Source organism: Polistes dominula, unplaced genomic scaffold (assembly GCF_049000335.1).
Source record: "Polistes dominula isolate Pdom_NZ unplaced genomic scaffold, Pdom_raw_medaka contig_373, whole genome shotgun sequence".
NCBI classification, from domain to species: domain Eukaryota; kingdom Metazoa; phylum Arthropoda; class Insecta; order Hymenoptera; family Vespidae; genus Polistes; species Polistes dominula.
In genome coordinates, this window is record NW_028300899.1 from 2278447 (window position 1) to 2301509 (window position 23063).

General features: G+C 30.0%; 2 protein-coding genes across 2 annotated transcripts in view; both read right to left on the reverse strand.

The window, feature by feature from the left end:
• Nucleotides 1-643: 643 nt before the first annotated feature.
• LOC107074276 (zinc finger matrin-type protein 5) lies at nt 644-1700 on the reverse strand. The gene is made up of 3 exons (XM_015335536.2): nt 1355-1700; nt 1046-1183; nt 644-970 (listed from the first exon to the last, which is right to left on the reverse strand). The coding sequence occupies exons 1-3, from the start codon at nt 1479-1481 to the stop codon at nt 735-737; spliced, it is 501 nt and encodes a 166-aa protein (XP_015191022.1). The 5' UTR covers nt 1482-1700; the 3' UTR covers nt 644-734.
• A 138-nt stretch (nt 1701-1838) lies between these two features.
• igl (IQ calmodulin-binding domain containing protein igloo) overlaps nt 1839-23063 on the reverse strand; it is a 60506-nt gene continuing 39281 nt past the window's right edge. The window contains exon 5 of the mRNA XM_015335549.2: nt 1839-6943. Within this exon, the coding sequence (XP_015191035.1) occupies nt 6791-6943 (153 nt within the window). The 3' untranslated portion in view covers nt 1839-6790. The remainder of the gene's footprint in view (nt 6944-23063) is intronic.

Genomic DNA, 23063 nt, shown 5'->3' on the forward strand with positions numbered 1-23063 from the left:
ATAATATTTATCTTACGCGATACCGGTTTATTTACGAAAATAATAGATAACGAAATTAAACAATAATAAGTTGAACGAAAGTATAACGACGCGACAACCGATAAACTAAAGAATATTAAAAACCGCCAAATGTACTCGTGCCAACAGACACTTCGCTACTGTGCCGCGACGCTGAGTTGTTATGCGGCGGCCCGATCTCGCTCGGCTATTGGTGGAGGGGATAGACGCTAGGCCGCCAAACTTATCGACCAATCCCGATGTTCCTTTCGATCTCCTTTTATCTTATAACGCAAGATGGCGCATCATTTGATTATTTTTTAATTTGTATATATACATATATATCTATTTTCCTAAAGTTATTTTTTCAATTATAAAGTGAATTTTGTTTATAATTTTTGTTAATAAAATACTAGTTTTTGAAGGGTTATAATTATTATTTTTAAATAATAAAAAAGTGATAAAAATATATGTAAATGCTTGAAAATATAAATTCATTGCTTGCACATAATATTCCTTTCAGAATTAAAAGACAAATAAGGAAATTATTTATAATTAGTTCTATTTTGTTTTTTAATAATCACTTATGTAAAAGGATTATAATGGCAATGATTCTTGTTCGTGTATAATGAAATTGAATTTTACCTCTTACTCATTTAAACTTATCTTACTTAAACTAATATGTTATTATTCATGTACAATGTATTTAAAGCGGAGTACGTCAACTATTTACATTTCTATGACCACTGTGCAAAATTGGAATCGGTTATACTTTCTGGTTTGAGAGGCCACAACGACGGTGGTAAGTTTGGATAATTAAGTAACTCTGATGGTACCTCCCAAATAGGATAAGTTATTTCTTTCGTGGTCTCCGGTTTGGTGATATCTACAAAAAATTCTTTAACTATTTCATCTGTATCAGGCCATCCACCTTCAGGTATAAACTGAGATGTTCCCATTTGTTTAGCTGCAACTTTACGTTATGAAATATATATTAATATAACCTCTGCATTTTAGAATATTTAATAGTATTTACTATTATCATTACCAATACGCTGAAGTTCCCATATCATTGGTGGTGTGTAATGAGAAAACTTGCAACTGCGTCCAAAAGCGCAGTCACCGCTGCTCATGTACTTTTTGCATGGTATTTTTCCTTGTTCTTCTTGCAATATTATTTCAGGGTCTATAAACAATCACTTTCATAGTGAACAAAGGTTAAACAGATCATGAGAAATGTGAATCAAGTTTCATTACTTAATACAAAGAAAGTTTTATAGGTTATTGTGATATTATTTTTCTGTGATACTAGTATTCATAAAAAAGTTGAACATTGACAATAATCATATTTAAATACCTTTGTAAAAGCTATAGTGGTCAGCTCGGTTTTTGGCATGCTGAAAACTAGATAAATGTTTTTTTCTAGATTCGGGATCGTCCTTGAATGATCTCTCACAATAATCACAGTAATATCTTTTACCCATTTTAAACTACTTTGGTTTATAAAACATCAATTTATATATGTAATTAGATTTACACATGCATCACATTTATATTATTTATGTAAACATCAACACGTTTCGATGAAAAACTGTATTATCGATAGTTCGCAAGTGTTCGAAGCGTCATCTATTTGTAGTCTAGTGAGGCGCCATCTATCTGTAGTCTTGTGAACGTACATATATATTATATATTTTTATATGATAATTTATGCATTTTTTTTTAATATAAAAGGAGAGATATATTTAAAAAAGAAAAAAAGAAGCAAAAACAAATGTTTCCGTACATAAGCAGTTCAATTTCGACACGTAAATTCGATGATCAATGTGCCATTATTTGAATACATTTAATAGATATTTATTTTTTTTTTTTTTATACACAAACAGATTACATACACGATACTGCTCGTTTAAACATTACAATTGTTTTTTCTTCTTACATCCTCATAGTATATGTATAATGCAGCGTTTTGTGCGTAGCTAATCTAGTTTTAATGTGATAGTAATGTCACGTCGCATCGGCGAAAATGTTTGTTCTTTTTTTTTTTTTTTTCTCTTATCTAACAATATAAGCTGTACATAATCGAAAATACTCCTCTAATGTTATTTTTCAAATTGTTATTTTATGCCTCTATTATTGGAAGCGTTTATTATTAGAGCGAAGTTAACGTTATTGTTGTTATTATTATAATATATGAGAAATATCTTAATAATTTATGAAAATGTTAAGCTAACCTTCTTACCGATCGTAGTTAAGAAGCACACAAAGTGTTTTCACATCGATAAATTGCATATTTTCACCGATATTTAATTAGAATAATTGAATTAACATGACAAACATCTTCGACGATCGTCAAACATTGTTTTTTTTTGTTTTTTAGCTTCTTACACAAGCAATAGTTTGTTAATAATTTATAAATAACGTGGAATGTGTAGAATGTATTTTTTTTTCTTTTTTCATTTTATATATTTTTTTTTTTTTCTTAAGAAAGCCGAAAATGTTTTTAAAATTCGAGATATATCGTGTATCTCGCTCTACACATGAGGACGATTAAATTAGCCGAAAAATTACACTTAATCTCGTTCTATATATAATCGCAATGTTCCTGTTTTTCTTATTCCTTCTTTCCTTCGTTTTTATTCAGACAAAACATTCGTTCGATCGTCGTATCGATCTCTCATGTCACAAATTTTCGAAATTCGATAAACGATTGTTAAAGTTCTTCGTGTGAAAACATTGAAGTTTTCATTATACTTTCGGTATGTGATTTTTTTTATTATTTTTTTTTTTTTTATAAAGCGTCACGAGTCACGTTTATTATATATCATATTTCGGAAAAATTCCTATTATTCGCATGTTCGCACTTTTGGGATTTCGTACATGTAAACGCTCATTAAAATACGGAGACATATTATCTATCGTTTGAACGATCATTTCGAAAAACAAAAAAAAGGCTGAGACATCATTGCGCTTTAATTAACTATTTATTAACGAAAAAACAAAAAAAAAAGAATCATAAGAAATACGAAAAAATATCAAAGCTTAATAAAAAAAAAAAGAGAATAGAACGAGAAAGGGTATGCGTGTGTGTAAGTTAGATTCTAACTTTTGAACATCTCGAATTCAGCACGTTTCGTTCGTTTCTCGTTCGGTTAAAACGTTTTTTCAAGATAGCATAAGGATAGAAAAAGGAGAAAGAGAGAGAGAAAGAGAGAGAAAAATATGATAGATATTTTTTTTTTTTACAATAAATTCTCTATACAGAGTTCCCATCCCAAAGAAAAATATACAATTCACGTGAATAATTTCGTGAATTTTTATTCTTCTGAGAATTAGATATAGACTTTTTTTTTCGAGAAGAAATTCTCTGTACATATAGAAGCACGGACACGCTATATGTCTTTATCGAATATGTATATATATATATATATGCATTGTTAAATATACAATTGTTAAAAAATAATCGTGTCTTGGTGCATTACGCAGTTTAATCTTCGATCTTGTTTTTAAAGATCGAGAATGATCTAACGTGCTGAATCGTTTTTTTATTTTCTTCTTCATTTTCTTTGTTACGTGTGTATGTGTATGTGTGTGTGTGTGTGTGTGTGTGTGTTAATTATTATTATTATTATTTAAAAAAAAAATAATTTTAACGAGCGGAGAGATAAATGAAGAAGCTGCTTGCGTTTTGTTGTTGTTGTCTTTTTCGTTTCAATTAACGTTAAACGTTTTTAGGCCTGCTAAAAACATTGATCAATCATTTTTTCGATCATTTACATGTTTTGGTATCTATAAATAATAGGAATAAAAGATAGGACTAGAATAAATTACATTTGATGATACTGACTTTTTGTCGTTTGCTTGGCAGTCTGATCTGCGATCGTTCGTTAACATAAATCTTGTGGTTTATTCTTTTTTTTTTTTTTCTTTTGCTTAAGATCATGAGATTTAAATCTAGTTCCGGCTGAGATTTATAAGCGTTTAATAAAATATGTACGTTAATGTATAATATACGTACGGTTATATGCACATGCATGAGTATGTATGCTCGTATTTGTTGCAACATATTTTGCTAAATGAAATCATAGAATTACACAAGAAAAAATACACACTGTTTGTTTTATAGCTTTGAAAAAAAAAAAAAAACAAATTTCTATTCGAAATATTATTCTTTTATTTAATATTTTTTTCTTTCCTCCTTCGTCGATAGAAAACATCGAACGACATCCATTAAGAAGAATTATTCGTGTATTTGTATTTGTGAATATAATAGATTTCTAATAACACAACAAGTTTGTTTGAATCTTTTAATATTCTTTTTTTTTTTTTTGTTCAAATGCGTATCTCCAATTTCGAGCGATCGATTTTAACGATTACTTGCAGCGTCAACTGGCGGAGGAACGTGTGAATTATTCCGATAAAAAAGAGCCCCTTAGGGTAGATAATCAATTATACATGCGTGTACGAAAGAATATTATTGTTCGTTTCATATTTTTGTTATTTACGAACGATGAAAATAAAAAATGTAAAAAGGAGTAATCATTTGTCGAATAATTTATCTTAATGGTGTCCAATGAATCATTTGAAATAATGAAATACCAATTTGAAATGTGTCTTACACGTACGCGTCCCATAGGTTGCTATTAATATTATTATTTTTATTTTATTCAATTTGGTAAAGTGATTGATTAAATTTGATCGTTATTCTTAATTACTATTATTATTGTAATTGTGTTTTATCTCTTTAATAATAATAATAATAATATATAATAATAATAATAATAATAATAATAATAATAATAATAATAATAATAAGTTACGTATATAATATATACGATAAGGAGAGTATATAAGTTTATCGAAAAAAGAAGGGTTTTAGGTAGGCAGGTGGTCAGATGAAGGTGCTTGTTACGCGTTATATATATATATATATATATATAATTATGTATATATTAACTTTCAAATGGATTATCAAACGTCACTCTAATTTGCTATACACTGTTACTCGCTACTTTAGAGCAGCGAGTTTCGCGTTTAATTAATTCTTATACGGTGTTGGACCGACCGAAAAATTTGTTATTCTCGAAGAAGTTAAATATTTATTTATTTATTTATTTACTTCAAATTATTTGTTCAAGCTCGAGTTTTGCTCGGGGAACGCGAGGACCGATTGTGTTTTGCATTTTTTAATTATTATTATTATTATTATAACTTTTTTTTTTTTTTTAAATATTATCATGTACACTTACATACTAACAATATTATTAATAATAGTAATAATAATAATAATATTAATATTAATAATAATAATATTTTTTCATGAGCTTTTCAAACGTCGTTTAAATCATTTTTTTCCTTATCCTTCATCCTGTCATTTTGTTTTTTCGAAAAGTTGAATTATAATATTTATTTGGAATATCTCTATATCTCTTTCTCTCTCGTATCTAGTCTCTCTATTAAAAAAATTAGGAATTTGGAATGGAGAGGTGGGCAGAGGGGAAGGGTGGGAGTTAATGAGCATTACGATTGCACACGTCAAAGCGTAAATCAATTACCGGGTTACAATCTCTCGTACACAGATCGCAGTGATAAATTTCTGGGTGCGCACGCACGTATCCCTTTAGGCTTACTATATATATATGCATACATGTACGTATGTATGTATTATGTATGTATATATATGCGTATATATGCAAACCTAGCTCGAAATAGAATCGCTACCAATAATTATACCGGTGCTTTGCTCTAAGCCCACTGGAGAGATTCTAGCCGTAGAAGGGAGGGATATTATAAAGGGGAAGAGAGAGAGAAACGTTTAGGTTTATTTGAAACTATATATATATATATAGGCATATACAAGAAGGAGAGAGATAGAGACGTAGATAGAGAGATCTCGTTCTTTATGTTCAAACTTGAAAGAGATTTGATATTCGATCTTATTGAATCACATTCGAAGTTTTAATGACCCTCTCAAATGATGTATTTCATGCTCTTCACTGATATAATGCATTAAATCGTTAAGAGAGAGGGTGAGAGAGAGAGAGAGAGAGAAAGAAAGAGAGAGGACGGAGAAGGAAGAAATGATAGACGTTTAAAGCTCACACACACACATTTTTTTTTGGTTACTTTTATCTTTCTTTCATTTTGACACTTTTTTTCTTTTTCTTTTCGGTAATAAATATGAAAAAGAGGAGCTTGACATTTTCTCTGTTATCATTGATTATTCCATTTCTCTTATCTCGAATAATTTTTCTCGATCAATTGAGACACCCCCAACGACGATGAGTAATCGAATTTTTCTTTGTAGTTTTCTCTTTTCTTATCTTTTTTTTTTTTTGCGGTAAAGTTAGAAAATTTGTTCGGAAAGAAAAGAAGAGCGGTCGAGGAAAGAAATTGAAAGTTTCGAACTTTTGCGATTTTAAAGCGAGCAAAGAATAACAAAAAAGAACAAAAAAAAAAGAGATAGAGGAAAAATAAGGAATACGAAAGTAAAATTAATTCGACATTCGCGTAATGATTCGGTCAATTTGTCGTCCTCGTTTCGTTTGAAGAAAGAGATCTTGTAATTTGGTATTTTTCCCCCTTTCTACTTTTACTTTCTCTTCTTCTTATCCTTCTGGTACTTTTTTTTTTTTCATCCTCTTCCTTATCTATTATTTCTTCGTCTTTTTTCTCTTTTTTTTTTTATTTTCTCGAGGAACTACCAGACTCCCTCGTCGCTCCTTGGGAATATAATTTAAAAAAATCACTTTCGGTCCTCTTCCCAAGATGGCCGACACACCCGGCCGCCATCTTATTTCTTATCCTCGCCTTCGGTGTTAGGAGCCACGGACACCTCCTGGCGAACCTTGTGACCTCGGAAGCTCGCTTGGATTTTTGTTGCTGCCTTATGCAAATCCGGATCCGTTAGATCTATACCCTCTAATTCGTTAACAGCATCCTCCACCTAAAATCAAGCAAAGAAAAATCAATTACATTAAATCGAGTTCGAAGTGGATACAATTCTATTCTTTTTTTTTTTTTTTTTTGTTTTTTTTTTTTTATCAATCAAGTCTCGATGACATCACAATTTTTTTGTATCAAACAAAGTCTCCTTTTACAAAGTCATTTTTACAAAAAGTCTCTTTTTATCAAGTCACCGTTTTACAAAGGATTCCTATTCTTTCGTGCAAAAATAAAAATGAGAAAGAGGAAACACTGATAGTACGTGTCAATGAAAATCTCATCAACTTATTCTTTCGACCATCCAATTTATCGGCATTTTTCGCATTACCTTTACACATCCCTTCTATTTTTAGATTTAATTATGACGGAGTATGGTCGACGTCATAGCGTGAGCTCGTGTTATGAACTTCCGTTGAAAAGACGATGAAGAAAAAAAAAACGAAGATGAAGGAAGTAGGAGCCAACGAAGAAATAGAGAGAGAGAGACAGAGAGAGAGAGAGAGGGGGTGGGAAATAGAAGAGGGGCAAGAGAGGGAGAGAGTCAAGTCACATGCAAACGAGCTTTATAAACATGTAAATTGCAATTACGCTAACACATTTGCATCGGCACGACGTACTACCCTACTCGTTTGCCTCTTATTTTCCACCCTCTCCTCTTCCATCTCTCCCAGTTTTTCGACGAACTAGAAGGACATTAATCTTCCCTCTCGTTTCCTTGTAGTTAGAAGAACGTGATCGTCTTCCTTTCTTTTAAAAGAAAAGACCAGCCCTCTTTTCGTGTCGTTTCAAAACATACATTTACTACTATGTACACATACATACGTACATAGCTTTTAACGAAAAAAAAAAAAACCTATCTTATAGGGAGACTTTGTGTGTTCCTCTATTATTCCTCGTCAGTGAAATGCAAACGTTGAAGTTGATCGAAGTGAACCGTGCTCGTTTCACTTTAGTCTCGTTCACTTAGCTTATGGGTCATGTACATTCCAATTGTGCTAGATTTCTTCTTCTGAAAATGAAATGTCTATTCATCGTTTCAATATATAGTTATTCCTTAGTATGTCTATTATATTGTCTATGCGAATATATGCGATGTTCGATATGATAATTAGGTTTAAATTGATGGATAATGGTAATCGTGTTGTTGATTCTGTTTAATATCCTTCACGTTGTTGTTCGCTGTTCATTTTGTCGATAATGTTTACGATCATGATGTTATTTCATGGAATAATGTTCATACATTATGATCCCGATATTAATCATTCTAATACTATCGTTGAAGATAATGTGAATTTTTTTCAAAGCTCGATTATTACGAAGAAATTAATTAATAAAAATAAAAAACAAATAAAAGAAGTTTATTTAACGAAAAATAATACATTTTGTATAGCTATGCAGATTACTGTTAAAAGGAAGATAGAAAGAATGTTAAAAGCGAGCTTGAAAATCCTTTGAAAAGCTTTCATGCTTTTGTACAAAGTACGACTGACCTTTTTTTTTTTGTTATTTTATTCTCCTCCCTCTAGTTCGTTTTTTTTTTTATTTATTTTATTTTATTTTATTTATTTTTCTTTTTGTTTGTTTTTTAAGGGCTATGCTCCACTTGAACGACGCTTTAACGTGAAGACTCAACTCGATGCTTGGTTTGTTAACGGATCGAATCGAATCTCCTAAGAGAAGGAAAACTTCATTTCAGGAAACTTCACGAGGCTCCAATTAATTCTGTTTAATTAATTCGAACAACTCGTCTGTGGAGGTTGCACTTACTTTTTCTTTCTTTCTCCTTTTCTTCTTACTTTCTCGAGAATGGGTGAAAAAGGAAAGGAAATTTTCGAAAGAGTCATTAAGTCGGTAGCAGCTAACGAGAATAAACGTGAACGTTGAGATTGTACATGTATATGCACATATATACATGTTATATGTATATACATATATATTTACTGATTGGTAGATGACTATAAGTATAGGTATTGGTAGAGGTATATATCTCGTGTCTCGCAAGAACGAAACGCAACAACTTTCTGACGAGCTTGAAGTTTCTATGTATTATACTAACATAAGTCGCGTGTGAAACTTATGTTGCCTTCTAGGAGAATCTGAGAGAAGATCCTGATGCATCTGAGTTCTCCAACTGGATTTACGAAAGAGAGAGATAGAGAAAGAGGAAGGATAGTGGTAATATAGGGATAAAACTTTATTCGAACACGTATTTTCAGTTAAATTGTAGCTTGCTAACTTATGAGATTGTGGTAATTTAGGCTTAAGTAATAAATGTCTATCAATGGTCAGATTATACTAAGGAAGTTAAGTAAATGTTAATAAACTTTTATAATGATCTTTTTTTATTTATTTATGTATAATAAATATAAAATATAATTCACATTAGCATTGAATAAAATTTAATAAAATTGTAAGTATAATAGGTATTTTTATCCGTGTATTCAATTTAATTCCATTAAAAGAAGTATTTATTTGATAAGGCTCGTGAAAAGAAAGGATCCTTTAGCGAAATGAAGTTTTATTAACGATTCATCATTCTCTTAGCCAAGGCTTTCTAAATCTACGAGGAACTACTTAAACGAAAATCTCAGCTTAGCTGGGTTTTCGCGTGTTGAATCATTTCGAGTCGACACATTACGAAATATACGATCGATCGTTGGCAAAACACGCTGAAGAGGGTGATTCAAGTTATGAACTCCGAGAGATTCATGATAAGGCACGTTTGAAATCTAATATTATACGTTTTTACATTTATTATTAAAGTTTGGGGAATAATTTTGTAGTCTAATCATACACTGTGATACTTTCTATTATTTGGAGTTGTACTGTTTATTTAATTTGTTTATATGTAGTATTAGGTTTTAATTATTATTATTATTATTATTAATATTATAATATTGTTTTTATGTGTGTAAAATAAGTATGGAAATTATAATATAGATTTTGTTCCTTAGTTTTTATTACGGATTTATTTTACTAAATTAATCGTGTAAAAGTGTCTGACCATATATCGACAATTTCTACTACTTGGAAGTAGTATAAGTCATAAATACATTAAATTATTAAATTAATTTTATATTTGTATTATTTATATTATTTTTTATTGATATATATATATATATATATATATATATATATAATCATCAAATTAAAATTACAAATTTTTCTTTTCTTTAATAAAACATTTAACTTTAAACCTTTAGTCCAACTTGTTAGAATTTGTTTATTTGTTCATAATTGAAAATCTTTACTTATAGAAATTTGTAAAAGAGATTAATATAATCTAAGATCTTTTTAAAGATTTTCTATCGTTACTTTAATTTTTCTTCTCGTCAAGACAGCTTTCCTTGAACATTCAAAAGAAATCCCTAGGATTCTTGCAAGGGACTGCTAACGTTCTATTTCTTCTTCCTTACCGCAAAACCTTTTCATGTCTTTTCCATTCTAACTTTTCGTAACTTTTCAACGTTCTTCAAGTAAGCGAAATATATTTTTCGAATAGCGATTCGAAGTTTGAAGGACGAATAGGATAAGAGATACAAGTATTTTACGATGAGCTAGAGAACTTAGACATTTTTGTCGTATATACGATCAATCATCTTGATAGAAGATCGATCGGTACCACCGTTCATTTTATCAACGTATCTTACTACTCTAACATTTTTTCCTTTATACCTCCTTCATTCCCTATTTTATTCTGTTCTTTTTTTTTTTTTTTTTTTCTAAACGGAGTGGCAATAAAATGAAAAATGAACACCCTCAAGTTTATGTTAGAAAATCGAAGTTTATTTACTTTTGTTGTTGTTCAAAAGTTCATGCTTAGAAAATATACTTTTAAGGGGACCTTCTACTCTGCAATTTAAAAAAATTTATTTTTTTTTTTTATCATTTTTCGAATGTATATATATGTAGAAATATTGTGTTAAAATTTCAAAAAGATCCGATGTCTCTAACTACATTTTTGGTGCCTGAACGTAACTACCTCGGACCGCTTTCCTGAGCGTTCGGCGCGCACGGACGACTCTTATCTTGTTCAATCCCTTTCTCTTTCATTGTTTATTCAAGCAGTTTTTTTTATTGTAATCTGTATAATCCTTCGTATTGTCAGGTATATTTTTCGGGGGATCAGACATAGAGAAATATATAACTGTCTGAAGATGATGATATATAGATTATTAAATTATGATGATGTTAATGGGCTAATAATTTGAATAAAACGTGGCCCATTGCTGGGCCCATTAATCGGCCAATGATCAACTACCATTAATGGGCCGATAATAAATGCCGGTAATGGGCCGATAATAAATGCCAGTAATGGGCCGATAATAAATGCCGGTAATGGGCCGATAATAAATGCCGGTAATGGGCCGATAATAAATGCCGGTAATGGGCCGATAATAAATGCCGGTAATGGGCCGATAATAAATGCCGGTAATGGGCCGATAATAAATGCCGGTAATGGGCCGATAATAAATGCCGGTAATGGGCCGATAATAAATGCCGGTAATGGGCCGATAATAAATGCCGGTAATGGGCCGATAATAAATGCCGGTAATGGGCCGATAATAAATGCCGGTAATGGGCCGATAATAAATGCCGGTAATGGGCCGATAATAAATGCCGGTAATGGGCCGATAATAAATGCCGGTAATGGGCCGATAATAAATGCCGGTAATGGGCCGATAATAAATGCCGGTAATGGGCCGATAATAAATGCCGGTAATGGGCCGATAATAAATGCCGGTAATGGGCCGATAATAAATGCCGGTAATGGGCCGATAATAAATGCCGGTAATGGGCCGATAATAAATGCCGGTAATGGGCCGATAATAAATGCCGGTAATGGGCCGATAATAAATGCCGGTAATGGGCCGATAATAAATGCCGGTAATGGGCCGATAATAAATGCCGGTAATGGGCCGATAATAAATGCCGGTAATGGGCCGATAATAAATGCCGGTAATGGGCCGATAATAAATGCCGGTAATGGGCCGATAATAAATGCCGGTAATGGGCCGATAATAAATGCCGGTAATGGGCCGATAATAAATGCCGGTAATGGGCCGATAATAAATGCCGGTAATGGGCCGATAATAAATGCCGGTAATGGGCCGATAATAAATGCCAGTAATGGGCCGATAATAAATTTTATTAATGGGCCGATAATAAATTTTATTAATTTTTTAGGTGCTCAGAGTAGAAGGTCCCCTTAAACGTGAGGATCGAATCGAAGTTAAAGAAAAATTCTAAAGAAATATGAAAATAAAATAAGCAATAATATATATTTATTTTCTTTTAATTTAATTAATTTCGTTAGAAAGATCATTAAAATCAATTTTTCAAACGATTAGAATTATTAAATAAGTTATAGGATTTTTCTTTTTTTTTCCTTTTTTTTTTTTTTATGTCAAAATTAATTCAATTAGAAACTTGCACGTAAAATAACAAACAGAATTTCTCTATAAAGAAAATAGGAAAATTATTATAATAAAGTATTTCTAAATCTATTAGAATTATAAAAGACATAGGTGTATATATATACTTAAAGGTATTAGAGTAATAATGATTTGATCAAAAGGACTAAATTGGACTTGCATTAGATAGGCATTAGATTCACAGTCAAGCCACGTCTTACTCCTGGTTGGATCAACAGAGGATGTCAAAGGACACTACAATAGTCCTATCTATTCTACCTCTATCTCTCTGTCTCTCTCTCCCTCTACCTTCATTTCTCCAACATGTCGGAATTGTCAGATACCAAAGTCTTCAGTTTCGAAGCTTGCTAGCCTATATTAATTAAAGTTACATTTGCAGCTGTATGCTTGTCTCTCAACGTTGTTTCCAAAGCTAAATAATTGTTCATTGTAAACAGTTAATAAAATATTTTATTTATTATTATTTTTTTTGTTTTTTTTTTTTTTCACAAAAGTATGCCTTTTTGAAAAGAAACTTTATTATATTTTATTTATAGAAGTAAATATTTAAAAATAAAATCAATTATTGGAAATATAAATGATACAAATATTACTCAACTCTGAATGTTTTTCTCATCGATGTTTCTTTTTGTTAGGACAACTACTCACGCAATCTCTAATTTCTCTTTTCATTTGCTTACGAAAAAAAATTTATCGTGTTGCATGTTTTATACACATCAAGAGATTACAAAATGTTCCTTTCTTTTCTGTCCTTTATTACATGACTCTACTTCTATAGACGAGAAATAATCTATTATTTCGATCTTCTTCTCGATATATCATCCTCTCTCTCTTTCTCTCTCTCTCTCTCTTTCTATCTGTTTTTATTTTTTCCCATTAATATTTGTGTGATAACAATAATGCATTTATGTTGTTGATGATGATAACAGAGATAAGAGAAATAGATAAAAGAAAATTTATCTATTGGAAAAAATATTCCTGGTATGAGTCATTTTTGTGTTTTACCTTTTTTTTTTTTATATATATTCTCCCTTCTCTCGTATTTATTATTTATTTAAATTGAAAATAATTTGCATATAGGATGTTTTTTTTTTTTTTTTTTTTTTTCTAAGGATGATATGATGATTTTATTTTTAATCGTGTAATTAATTTTGAAATAAAACGATGTAACATTTATACTTGTTGTATGTAAAAGATAAGTTATTTTGTTTGGTTATATCTCTCATACACAAATATAAATATGTTTAATTTATTCCTTAATATATTACACATTATTTAGATTTAAATAGTTTGGGCAGAATTTTCATTTTTCATTTAGAGATAAGATACTAGAAATTAAATTAAAAAAAAAAGAAAAAAAATAATAATAAATTCTACAATGAAAAGAAAAAGAAAAAAACTTACAATATATATATATATATATATATATATATATATATATATATATATATATATATACGTGTACAATAAAACTCTGACGTAGTTGGCATAAAATTGAATCGAGTTTATCCCAATGTTCTCTCTTTTCTCTCTCTCTCTCTCTCTCTCTCTTTCTCTTTTGTTCTTTTTATTAGCAGTATCGTTGATGAAAAGGGCTACTACTTGCTCTTGTGTTAGTTGTGTGGTAAAAAGGTAAGCTCGAAGTTGGGGTTTCTTGGAAGATTCGGGTCGAAAAAATATAAGGAAAAGGAAGAAGAAAAAAAAAAAGAAAAAGAAAAAGAAGAAGAAAGGAGGAAAAAAGAAAAGCAGAACCATACAGCAAAGTAGAGAGATGCTTTGAGAAGGTGAATGCAATGCGATGCGCTCGTGCAATGTCTAGCAAAGCGACGTTAGATAAAGGAGACACAAAGTGCTCTCTTTTGGACTTTGGTATAAGAGAGAAAGAAGATCCTCTTAGTTTTCAACGAGAAGGAACAGCAGTAGTTCTCTTATCATCCTTCCACTCAGACCGATGATACCCTATCACTTGGACTTACACAACTTTTCATGGGTTTCCATCTGACTTCTTACGTGACAGGAAATAGTTCCTGCGTTTTTCCAGATCAATCGAGATATACTGTTTTGATTCGTTTCGGTCTACGACGTCTATAAAATAAATAAAAACAAAAAAAAAAAGAGGAAGGGGGAAGAAAACCAAGGAGAATCTTCATTTTGTAGCCTTGGAAGAGATAGTTCTGAACCTTTATCTCTTCTTTAAGTATTACAAATTTTAATTAACATTTTTTTTTTTTTTTTTTTTTTAACAGGATATTATTCTTTTTATTTTGAAAATTTGTATCGTACGAAATTGGTCCGGGTTTAAATGTGTAGTTTAATTATTTTTTATGCTTAAATTATGAATTTTCTAATAGACAATAGTGTATGATGGGTTGACTGTTATCTCACGTGGTTATAGTATTTATCGATTTTTTAAATGTTATATTAATAATTTAATAATGACTTTATGCACCACAAATCACAATACACATTTGTGTATTTATGATTTACATCCTTTTGAATTGAGATAAAAAATAATAATGCAATTTGAGAAACGACTGCGAATAGAATTAACACCTGACTCGAATAAAAATAAAAAGTAGTGTGCAAAACCAATTGAAGAGAGTAAAAGAGAGAGAGAGAGAGAAGGAGCTGCTTTTTATTTGTCGGTACTTGTAATGCACGGTACTCATTTATTTATACCTCTAGGTAGTTTTGTAAATCTACAAGGTTGAACTAGGTCGATTCGAGACCACTGCACTTGCTGTTGCACTAATATAAACTCGTCCTCCACATTTCTCACTCCTTTTTCTTTATTTTTCTTTTTCTTGATTTTTTAACGCATTAATGCGATATACGACTGCTCAATTTTTAATTAACTATTTCAATCAAGACACCTTCTATATATATATATATTACCTTTTGAAAATCATTCTCCTGTTTCAAAATTTGATCGATCAATAGACATACAAATTTAAAAGAAATTTTCTACTTTTTCGATATTTTCTTTTTATTATCCTATCATAAATATTGATATTAATAAAAAAAAAAGTCAAAGTAAAATTTAGATAGTTTTGTATAAAATTACAAATAAAATGATCGAGTTAGACGAAGCAGCATCCATTTATATTTCTATGAAAGAACATTTTTTTTTTTGTACGTTAGTTAAAGTTAGTATCTAGTAAAATCTATAGTAGAGGATTATCATCAAAATGAAATAACATGTTAGTGATACAATAAACTCGTTTGTTAGAATAATGGGAAAAAAGTCGTATTGCCAACGTTTATGTTGTTTTCTCTACTTTGATTAAAATTGTGCTGTATATATATATATATATATATTATATGCGTATTATCTGGGTTATAGTCGTGTTCGTTAGTACGCACTTTATGCATAGCGGCCATTCTCAAGAGAACAATGCAAGGAACATGGATAAACTTTGAATACTCCGATACATATACGTAGACGTACTTATACACATACACACACACACACACACACTCACAAACACATATGTAGCAAATGTAGATATGTTCTCTGAGTAGCACGCAATATCAGTGGTCGAGAGAGTCAAACGTGTCTCTCTTATGTACACAATTGCTGTTTTTACCACTACTTGTATTATTATTTCTTTCTACTCGCTGTATTTAACGTTTATTCTTGTGGAAAAAGTACAATTTCTATCGCAAATCGTTCCTCCTTATTAACAAACAAATTTACCTTTTTTTTTTTTAGTTATCTCTTAGGAATAAATTTTTCTACACTTTTTACACTATTAAAACAAACTTAAACTCCTTCATGTTTTTATTTTCGTTGATGTTTATTTTGCAGTGGTTTGTAATGAATTGAAATGAAATTTATGCGTCTGTGATATTATAGACTTCGTTCTATATACGACGCGTGTAAGGAGGGTTGCCTATGACCAGGGAGGAATCATTTTAATGACTAACAAGGGCTTCATTAGGACCATACACTATGCAAGCAGTAATACCCAACATTCAACCATTTCCAACAAAACGAAGGGAAGAGTTTCACGTGCATTCTAATATATACTAATTCGTTTTTCATGTTAGCTAGAAAATAAATCTTTTATAAATAATTTAATTGAAATAAAATAAAAAGTAATGAAAGATAATATATATATATATATATATATGGGTGGGTTGAAAAGTTTTGAGTTTAACACGAGAAAGATTAAGAAATTGTTCATTGAAAATAAAATTGATATTTAATGATTAATAGTTGACTTTTGTTATTCAATAATATTGATCGATTATTTTCATTTCAGATGATTAATCGACTGTGCTTAATTACCCTTAAAAATGATAAATTTAGTTTTCTTCAAATAACTAATGGACAATTTTTCGTTTGAATTACTTTTAAAATAAACGACTATAATTCATTGAGATTGATTATAAATATTGTTAAACGACGCAAAAAAAAAAAAAAATGTCTGTTCGGTTAAATTATAAATCTTTCTTTTTTGTTGGATTTTACTTAGCAGTCTTTTCCCATGAAAATTGAAATTTTCTATTCCGTTAGTCGGGATAAATCCAGTCAGAACTATTCTCATTCGGACTTTTCATCTTCTTTATTCCTTTATCCCATCGGCTCACGTTTAATGTCTCTCGTTTAGTTAGACTTTATTGGTATTGAACGCGATGAACAAAAAAAGAACTGTCTAGTTACTTTCTTTCTTTTATATATATATGTATATAATATGATTGAACTAAAGAGATCTAAATTATACCACTAAAATGAAATGAATTGAATCTTTTATTTTCTTCTTGATTTTATTCTCTACAATTTTTATTATCTCTTTTGTCTTATGTAAACTAAAAACGATTCATATAAAAATAATTTTAAAATTAAACTGCGATATTATTGAAATGATTGATAGATAATTAATGAAATATTATACATATATTTGTGTATGTATGTATATATATGTGTGTGTGTGTGTGTGTGTGTGTTTTAATAAAATATCTTTTGTATAAAAATAAACTCACGATCATGTAATAACTTCGCATGGCATCCGATTTCAAAATTCAATTATAGAAATCTACTTTGACGTGCTGTATTATGCATATATGTCAGATTCTTTTTTGGTATTATAAAAAAATCAATAAATCGAGAATAACATTGTAGAAGTTGCTCGCGAGTTCGGTTATAGCATCCTTTTTTTTTTTTTTTGAAAGGGAATATAAATTAGAAAATACGAAATTGTGCTCAGAGGGAATAATAAATAAAACGAAGTTTCATACGCATAAGTTTTTAGGGGTTTGTTTTTTTTATTGGTTAAGCTTATCAGAATTTTCTCCATCTGTTAGCTTTTCGTATAAATCATTCTACTATTTTCCTCTTTACTTTTTCTTTTTCTCATTCTTTATTTGTCTTATATTTTCTTCCTTTCTTTCTTTCTTTTTTTTTTTTTTATGTCCTACTTCAATAGAAAATTTATGCTAACTCGTAAACGCAAATGTGCGTATATCCCGTTTCTCAATGAAAGTTTTTAATTCCTTTTTATCACAGATACATATATATATATATATATATATATCTATGGGAAAACATACTCTATTTGAAAGTCGAGCAATATTTAACTTTTCAATTCACTATGGGGAAAGAGAAATTCTCGAAAGTTAGTCAATAAAGTTTTTCAAGATGTTGCTAACTCGAATAAATATTTTAGGATAACGTTTATCGTGAAATATAAAATCGATTTATTGTTTCTTATTATTATAATATATTGAATATTACTCTCTCTCTCTCTCTCTTTTCAACTATTTATTATATTTTCTTTTTATTTTACTATTTTATTCTAATACTCGTTGATTCCCGCGACTTTACGATTTTCGTGTCACTTTGAACACTTTTTCGAAAACTATCGGATAGACGTAAAAGATAAAAAAGTTTATCTTTATATACTTATCTCTAACTTTTATAACCAACTGGAAAAAGTCATACGTGTCACATAAGTAACGTGGAATGTCATATTTGGGAGTACTAGAAATACATATGCAAACACACACACACACACACCTACATATATATGTCTCAATCTTATTTCATATCGAAGGAGATATATACATGTAAATGCAGATCAACTAAGTTGAAGGAAAGGTAGACTAGTCAACCCTGCAATGCTATTTTCAAGGGACACTTTATCGAGGTTACGTAGATACACGCAAGCATGCAAAGACCCGTGTCAAGTATGCCGATGTTTGAGGAAGTTGTTCGCCGTTTGATGGGCGGAGTGCAATAGCTGATAACCTACGAAATTGCCAAACAAATTCGTTAAAAAATTAAATTCAGAACAATCGCATCATTTTCAAAATTATTCATACATTTCTACAATGTTGCAATTTTAAATTATCGTTTAATCAGAAGTCATCAAAGTTTATCGTCCTTACGATATTGATAAATTAAAACAAATTATTTTCACGTTCGTAATTTGATATTATAAAAAGAAAAATAACAATGTTAATGACTCATATTGATTGTCATTTTAAGCATCGAGTAAGAAAAGTTATAATCTGTGTCAGGGGTTGTGATTTTTCTACACCCGTTTGCTATTATTATCAGGGACATCGTATTATTTATTTTGCTTTACCTTCGATTCAAGTGTACCTCTATATAGGATGCTATAAAATTAATCATTTCATTTGTCGAGTGAACAATATAAATGAGACAATAATCAAACCGTGTTAAATAAATAGGAATTTGATTCATTAATTTAAAATAGTACATAAATACAAATTTCAATAAAATTATTTGAACTAACGTGATAAATTTTACGACATCCTGTAGAATTCAACGATATAATATGTTCCATTTCGTGAACTTTCAAACGAAATATCGATTTCTTAAGGGACATAGTACCTTTCACCGTTAGCATTTCATTTTAAAGTTACTTTCATTCTTCGTATATATTTTTTTTTCTATCATAATTTAAAGTCATAATCAATCTTATTCATTCGCGTAATAATTTTTTTTCTAAAAATTTGCAATTCTAGATTCGTCGGATGTTTCCCATATTCGTGAAGGACTATCAAATTTTCAATCGACAATGCAAATCAAAGAGAGAACAGGATTGTTTGCATGTGAAATAGTACTTACAAAGCAAAGCTTTGCGTGAAAATACGAACGGTGTTCTAATGATTTAGGTAAGAGGATCTTACCCTCCCTCTCTCTTTCTCTCTCTCTCTCTTTTTCTCGTGAAAGCTATGATAATTTAATAATAAAGTTACCCGTTAACATGCGAACAACGGCAGCAGCAGCAGCAGCAGCAGCAGCAGCAGTAGCAGCAGCTTCTTGTAGATTTGTGTTAGAAAAGTTTCTTATTATTACTTGTATTGTGCTTGATTTTATACCTCCAATGTTTCCTTAAGATAAATTACGATGCAATTTAAGCACCCCTGTTAAGGAGTTCTCGGTATACAGAAGTGGTATACGAATTGCTCATCGTCAGGGGCATAATAATTTTCCAATTTATAATTTAATAGAATAATGATTTAATTATATATCCTAAAGTTTGAACATCAAAACTAGATTTTATTTAAATGTTTATGTTTTTTATTCTATAAGATATTTCAATACCTGTGTATAGTAGTACTTCTTCGAGGTAACATTTGAATAGAGGGTTGCATATAATCAAGGGTACTATATTTTTTTATAGATCTACTTATATGGAAGGTTGGTTAGCTATAATATAAAACGAAGTTTTTATATTGTACATTTTATGATGGATCAGTAAATTTATTAATGACTTTGCTAGAAATTACACGTATTCTGATATGCAATATTGATCTTTCACAATTTAAGTAATAATATTAAATAAATAGGTAGTCGCAAAAAAAGGAAAATTCAAAAATTTACCATAAAATAATGAACTTGTTTGAATAGGGAATATTGCTTTTGAGTAATATCGATATCCAGAGAAATTCAATTTACGTTCAACCACAGGAACGAACTCGATTGGATCCGGCTTGCAGAACACGCGTATCAATTAAGTTTTGATTCGAACATCGATTCGGATCGGTCGACGTTGTTTCTCAACTCTACGTGCTTCTACAGCTGCCAAAGATTGTTCTTCAATGGTCTGATATCTGATACTGACGAATATCCGATTTCAACGATTCATAGATTTCACTGTGTGTTATGAATATTAATGTATTTGTTTTAAACTTAAGCTTCTCAAATTAATCTCTCCTACGTTCTTGTTAATTAATAGAACAATCTTAGTCAAGGTAAAATATCTTTCTTCATTTTCTAAAGAATTTATTATCATTACAATCTAAAATGAGATACGGAAGATTAAGTTGAATAATTAAAAGAGTAAAAAGCTTATACAAAATCGATGAAAAATGTTGATAACAATTTGCTTATAATTTTTATTCTAACCTAATGAAGAATAAAATAAATATTAGACGAAATAAATGAAGCATATAAATGGTAATACCAAATTTTTTGTTATATGAAACTTAAATTTCACCTTAACGAGAAAAATAAAGAAAGAAAAAAAGAAAGAGAAAGAAAAATTAGGAGAACAAGATAAAAAATTCGTCATAACGATTTAACTTGAAAAAAATGATAATGAGATAAAATTTGTCTTTTGTTCCGCGAATAAGAGGGAAAAGAAGATACAGGATATAAGAGAAGAAGATGATAATTTTAATCAACTTTATCATTTCGTTGATGTACTACTCACGGGTCCGTGTGAAATTGAGAAAAGAAAAACGAGCGAACTTATGAGAGCATAGTTTTGTCATTTCGAGCTTTTGTAGAATGCAAAGAAGAAAGAGGAAAAGTTAAAGGATATCGTTTGTAGGATTATAACGAAGCGTATTTGGGATCAACGTTGCTGAAGTACTTTATCAGAACAAATTAGAAGATCCTGACGGGGTTTCCCTAACATTTGTCTTAGTTAGATGCATGATTTATGATGCTCTCTTCTTGAATGCTTATTCAACTTGACAGTAAATTTAACGTTAACCATAAGATGTCGTATTAATCACAATATAAACGAAAATTGTTGAAAAAAAAAAAAAAAACAAAAATCTCGGTCACTAATTGTAAAATTAAATATTTCCGACAACTTCACAGTTACGTGTATAGAGGGAAATCATTAATACAGGCGTCCGAATTTTCTTATTATTTTTAATTTTTGGATATACCTCATACTCTTCTCTTTCGATATATGTTAAACTTTAAAATCATTTAAAAGTAAGAATTAACTGCAACAATTAACTTGTAAATTTCACGAATACACCAAGGAATTACATAGTTCGATAATTATGGTTAAGCTGGCTTATTCTCTTTTTGTAGAACAGTCAACTCGAGTATACATTTAGATAGTTCTGCATGTGTGGTTCTCCCAAAAGTTCGCGTAATTTTCTACTTAATATGGAATAGGGGAGTAGTTTTGCGGGTACATTAAAGGGAATTATTTATCTATGTGTGAATGTGTGTGTGTGTGTGTGTATGCGTGTATATTTTATGAAGAAAGTACATAAAAGAGAAGCGTTATGGTTGTTGGCATCAAACGTAAATTTCCTTTACGATCCCATCTGATATTCCGGTTGAGAATCGCTGACTTTCCGAATTAATAACAAATCGAAAAACAAAATGAACGATCGATCGCGACGGTGTGAACGAATAAAAACGTTGATAGAAATAATCGAGAAAAGTGTTACGAGTGACCTACATTTTCGATATTAGCGACACCCCCCGTTCTCGTGGTATAAATAAAAAAAATATTAAAAAAAAAGAAAAAACGAATGAAATGAATTTACGAGGACGAATCATGGGTATTTGTTGTCGTCACTTTTGAAAAGATTTCTCGCGTTGTGTAATTTATCTTTGCGGAACGTTTCGTACGTGTACTTTTTAAAAATACATATTGACATCGACAAAATGAAAAAAAGAAAGGAGCTACCTAATTCGAATGCAACATTGCATGCTTATTTTTTATTTTTTCCTACGTGTTTCCTTTTACACGTTTCACTGTGGTGGCAGGTAGTCTAACGGGGACCAATATTGAAATAACTTTTAAATTATGCATTGGGAACGAAAAATTGTTTTCCCTTTTTTATTTTACTTTTTGTCTCTCTTTTTTTTTTGTGTTTTTATTTATTTTTTTTTTTTTGTATATTTAAGTTACTTTAAAGTAAAATGTTTTTTTTTTTCGCATAAATAGCGACGTTGGATTATTCAAATTTTAAACGATATTCCATCGAAAAAATTGAAATGAAAATTATCCGATCTAAATTTCACATAAGCTGTTGTATTAAATTTAAGATCAACGTTGATTGGTTATATTTTTATTTGTAAATTTGATATCAACATTTTGTTTTTTATTGAAAGTAATTCAATTTAATATAAATTCATTGCTCTTCAAATCTTCGTATGAATTATATGAACAATTACATTTATTTGTCATTTTTAAATTATCAGAAGTGAATGTTTTAGGTTCATTATCCTGTCTTCCTTAATTTTATTTATACAATTCGCGTATATTGTTCTTTTTTTTTTTATAGAGGAAAAAAACCATGGTTAGACATTGATCTTAATTAAATTAATTTGTTGGGAGTTTATAAATTTTCCTGGGGATTTCTCGAGACAGAAAATTTATTTATGAGACTAAATAGGAAAGAAGAAAGGAAAGTAAGAAATAAACGAAACGAAACAAGGGAAAGGAGTCAGTGGGG

What these genes read in the sequence shown, in the direction of transcription:
- LOC107074276 (XM_015335536.2), bottom strand. Translation starts at nt 1,481, where the DNA reads ATGGGTAAAAGATATTACTGTGATTATTGTGAGAGATCATTCAAGGAC. An exon ending in CCACTATAGCTTTTACAAAG is followed by an intron (nt 1,184 to 1,354) that starts GTATTTAAATAT and finishes GATTGTTTATAG; the next exon opens with ACCCTGAAATAATATTGCAA. An exon ending in ATGGGAACTTCAGCGTATTG is followed by an intron (nt 971 to 1,045) that starts GTAATGATAATA and finishes CATAACGTAAAG; the next exon opens with TTGCAGCTAAACAAATGGGA.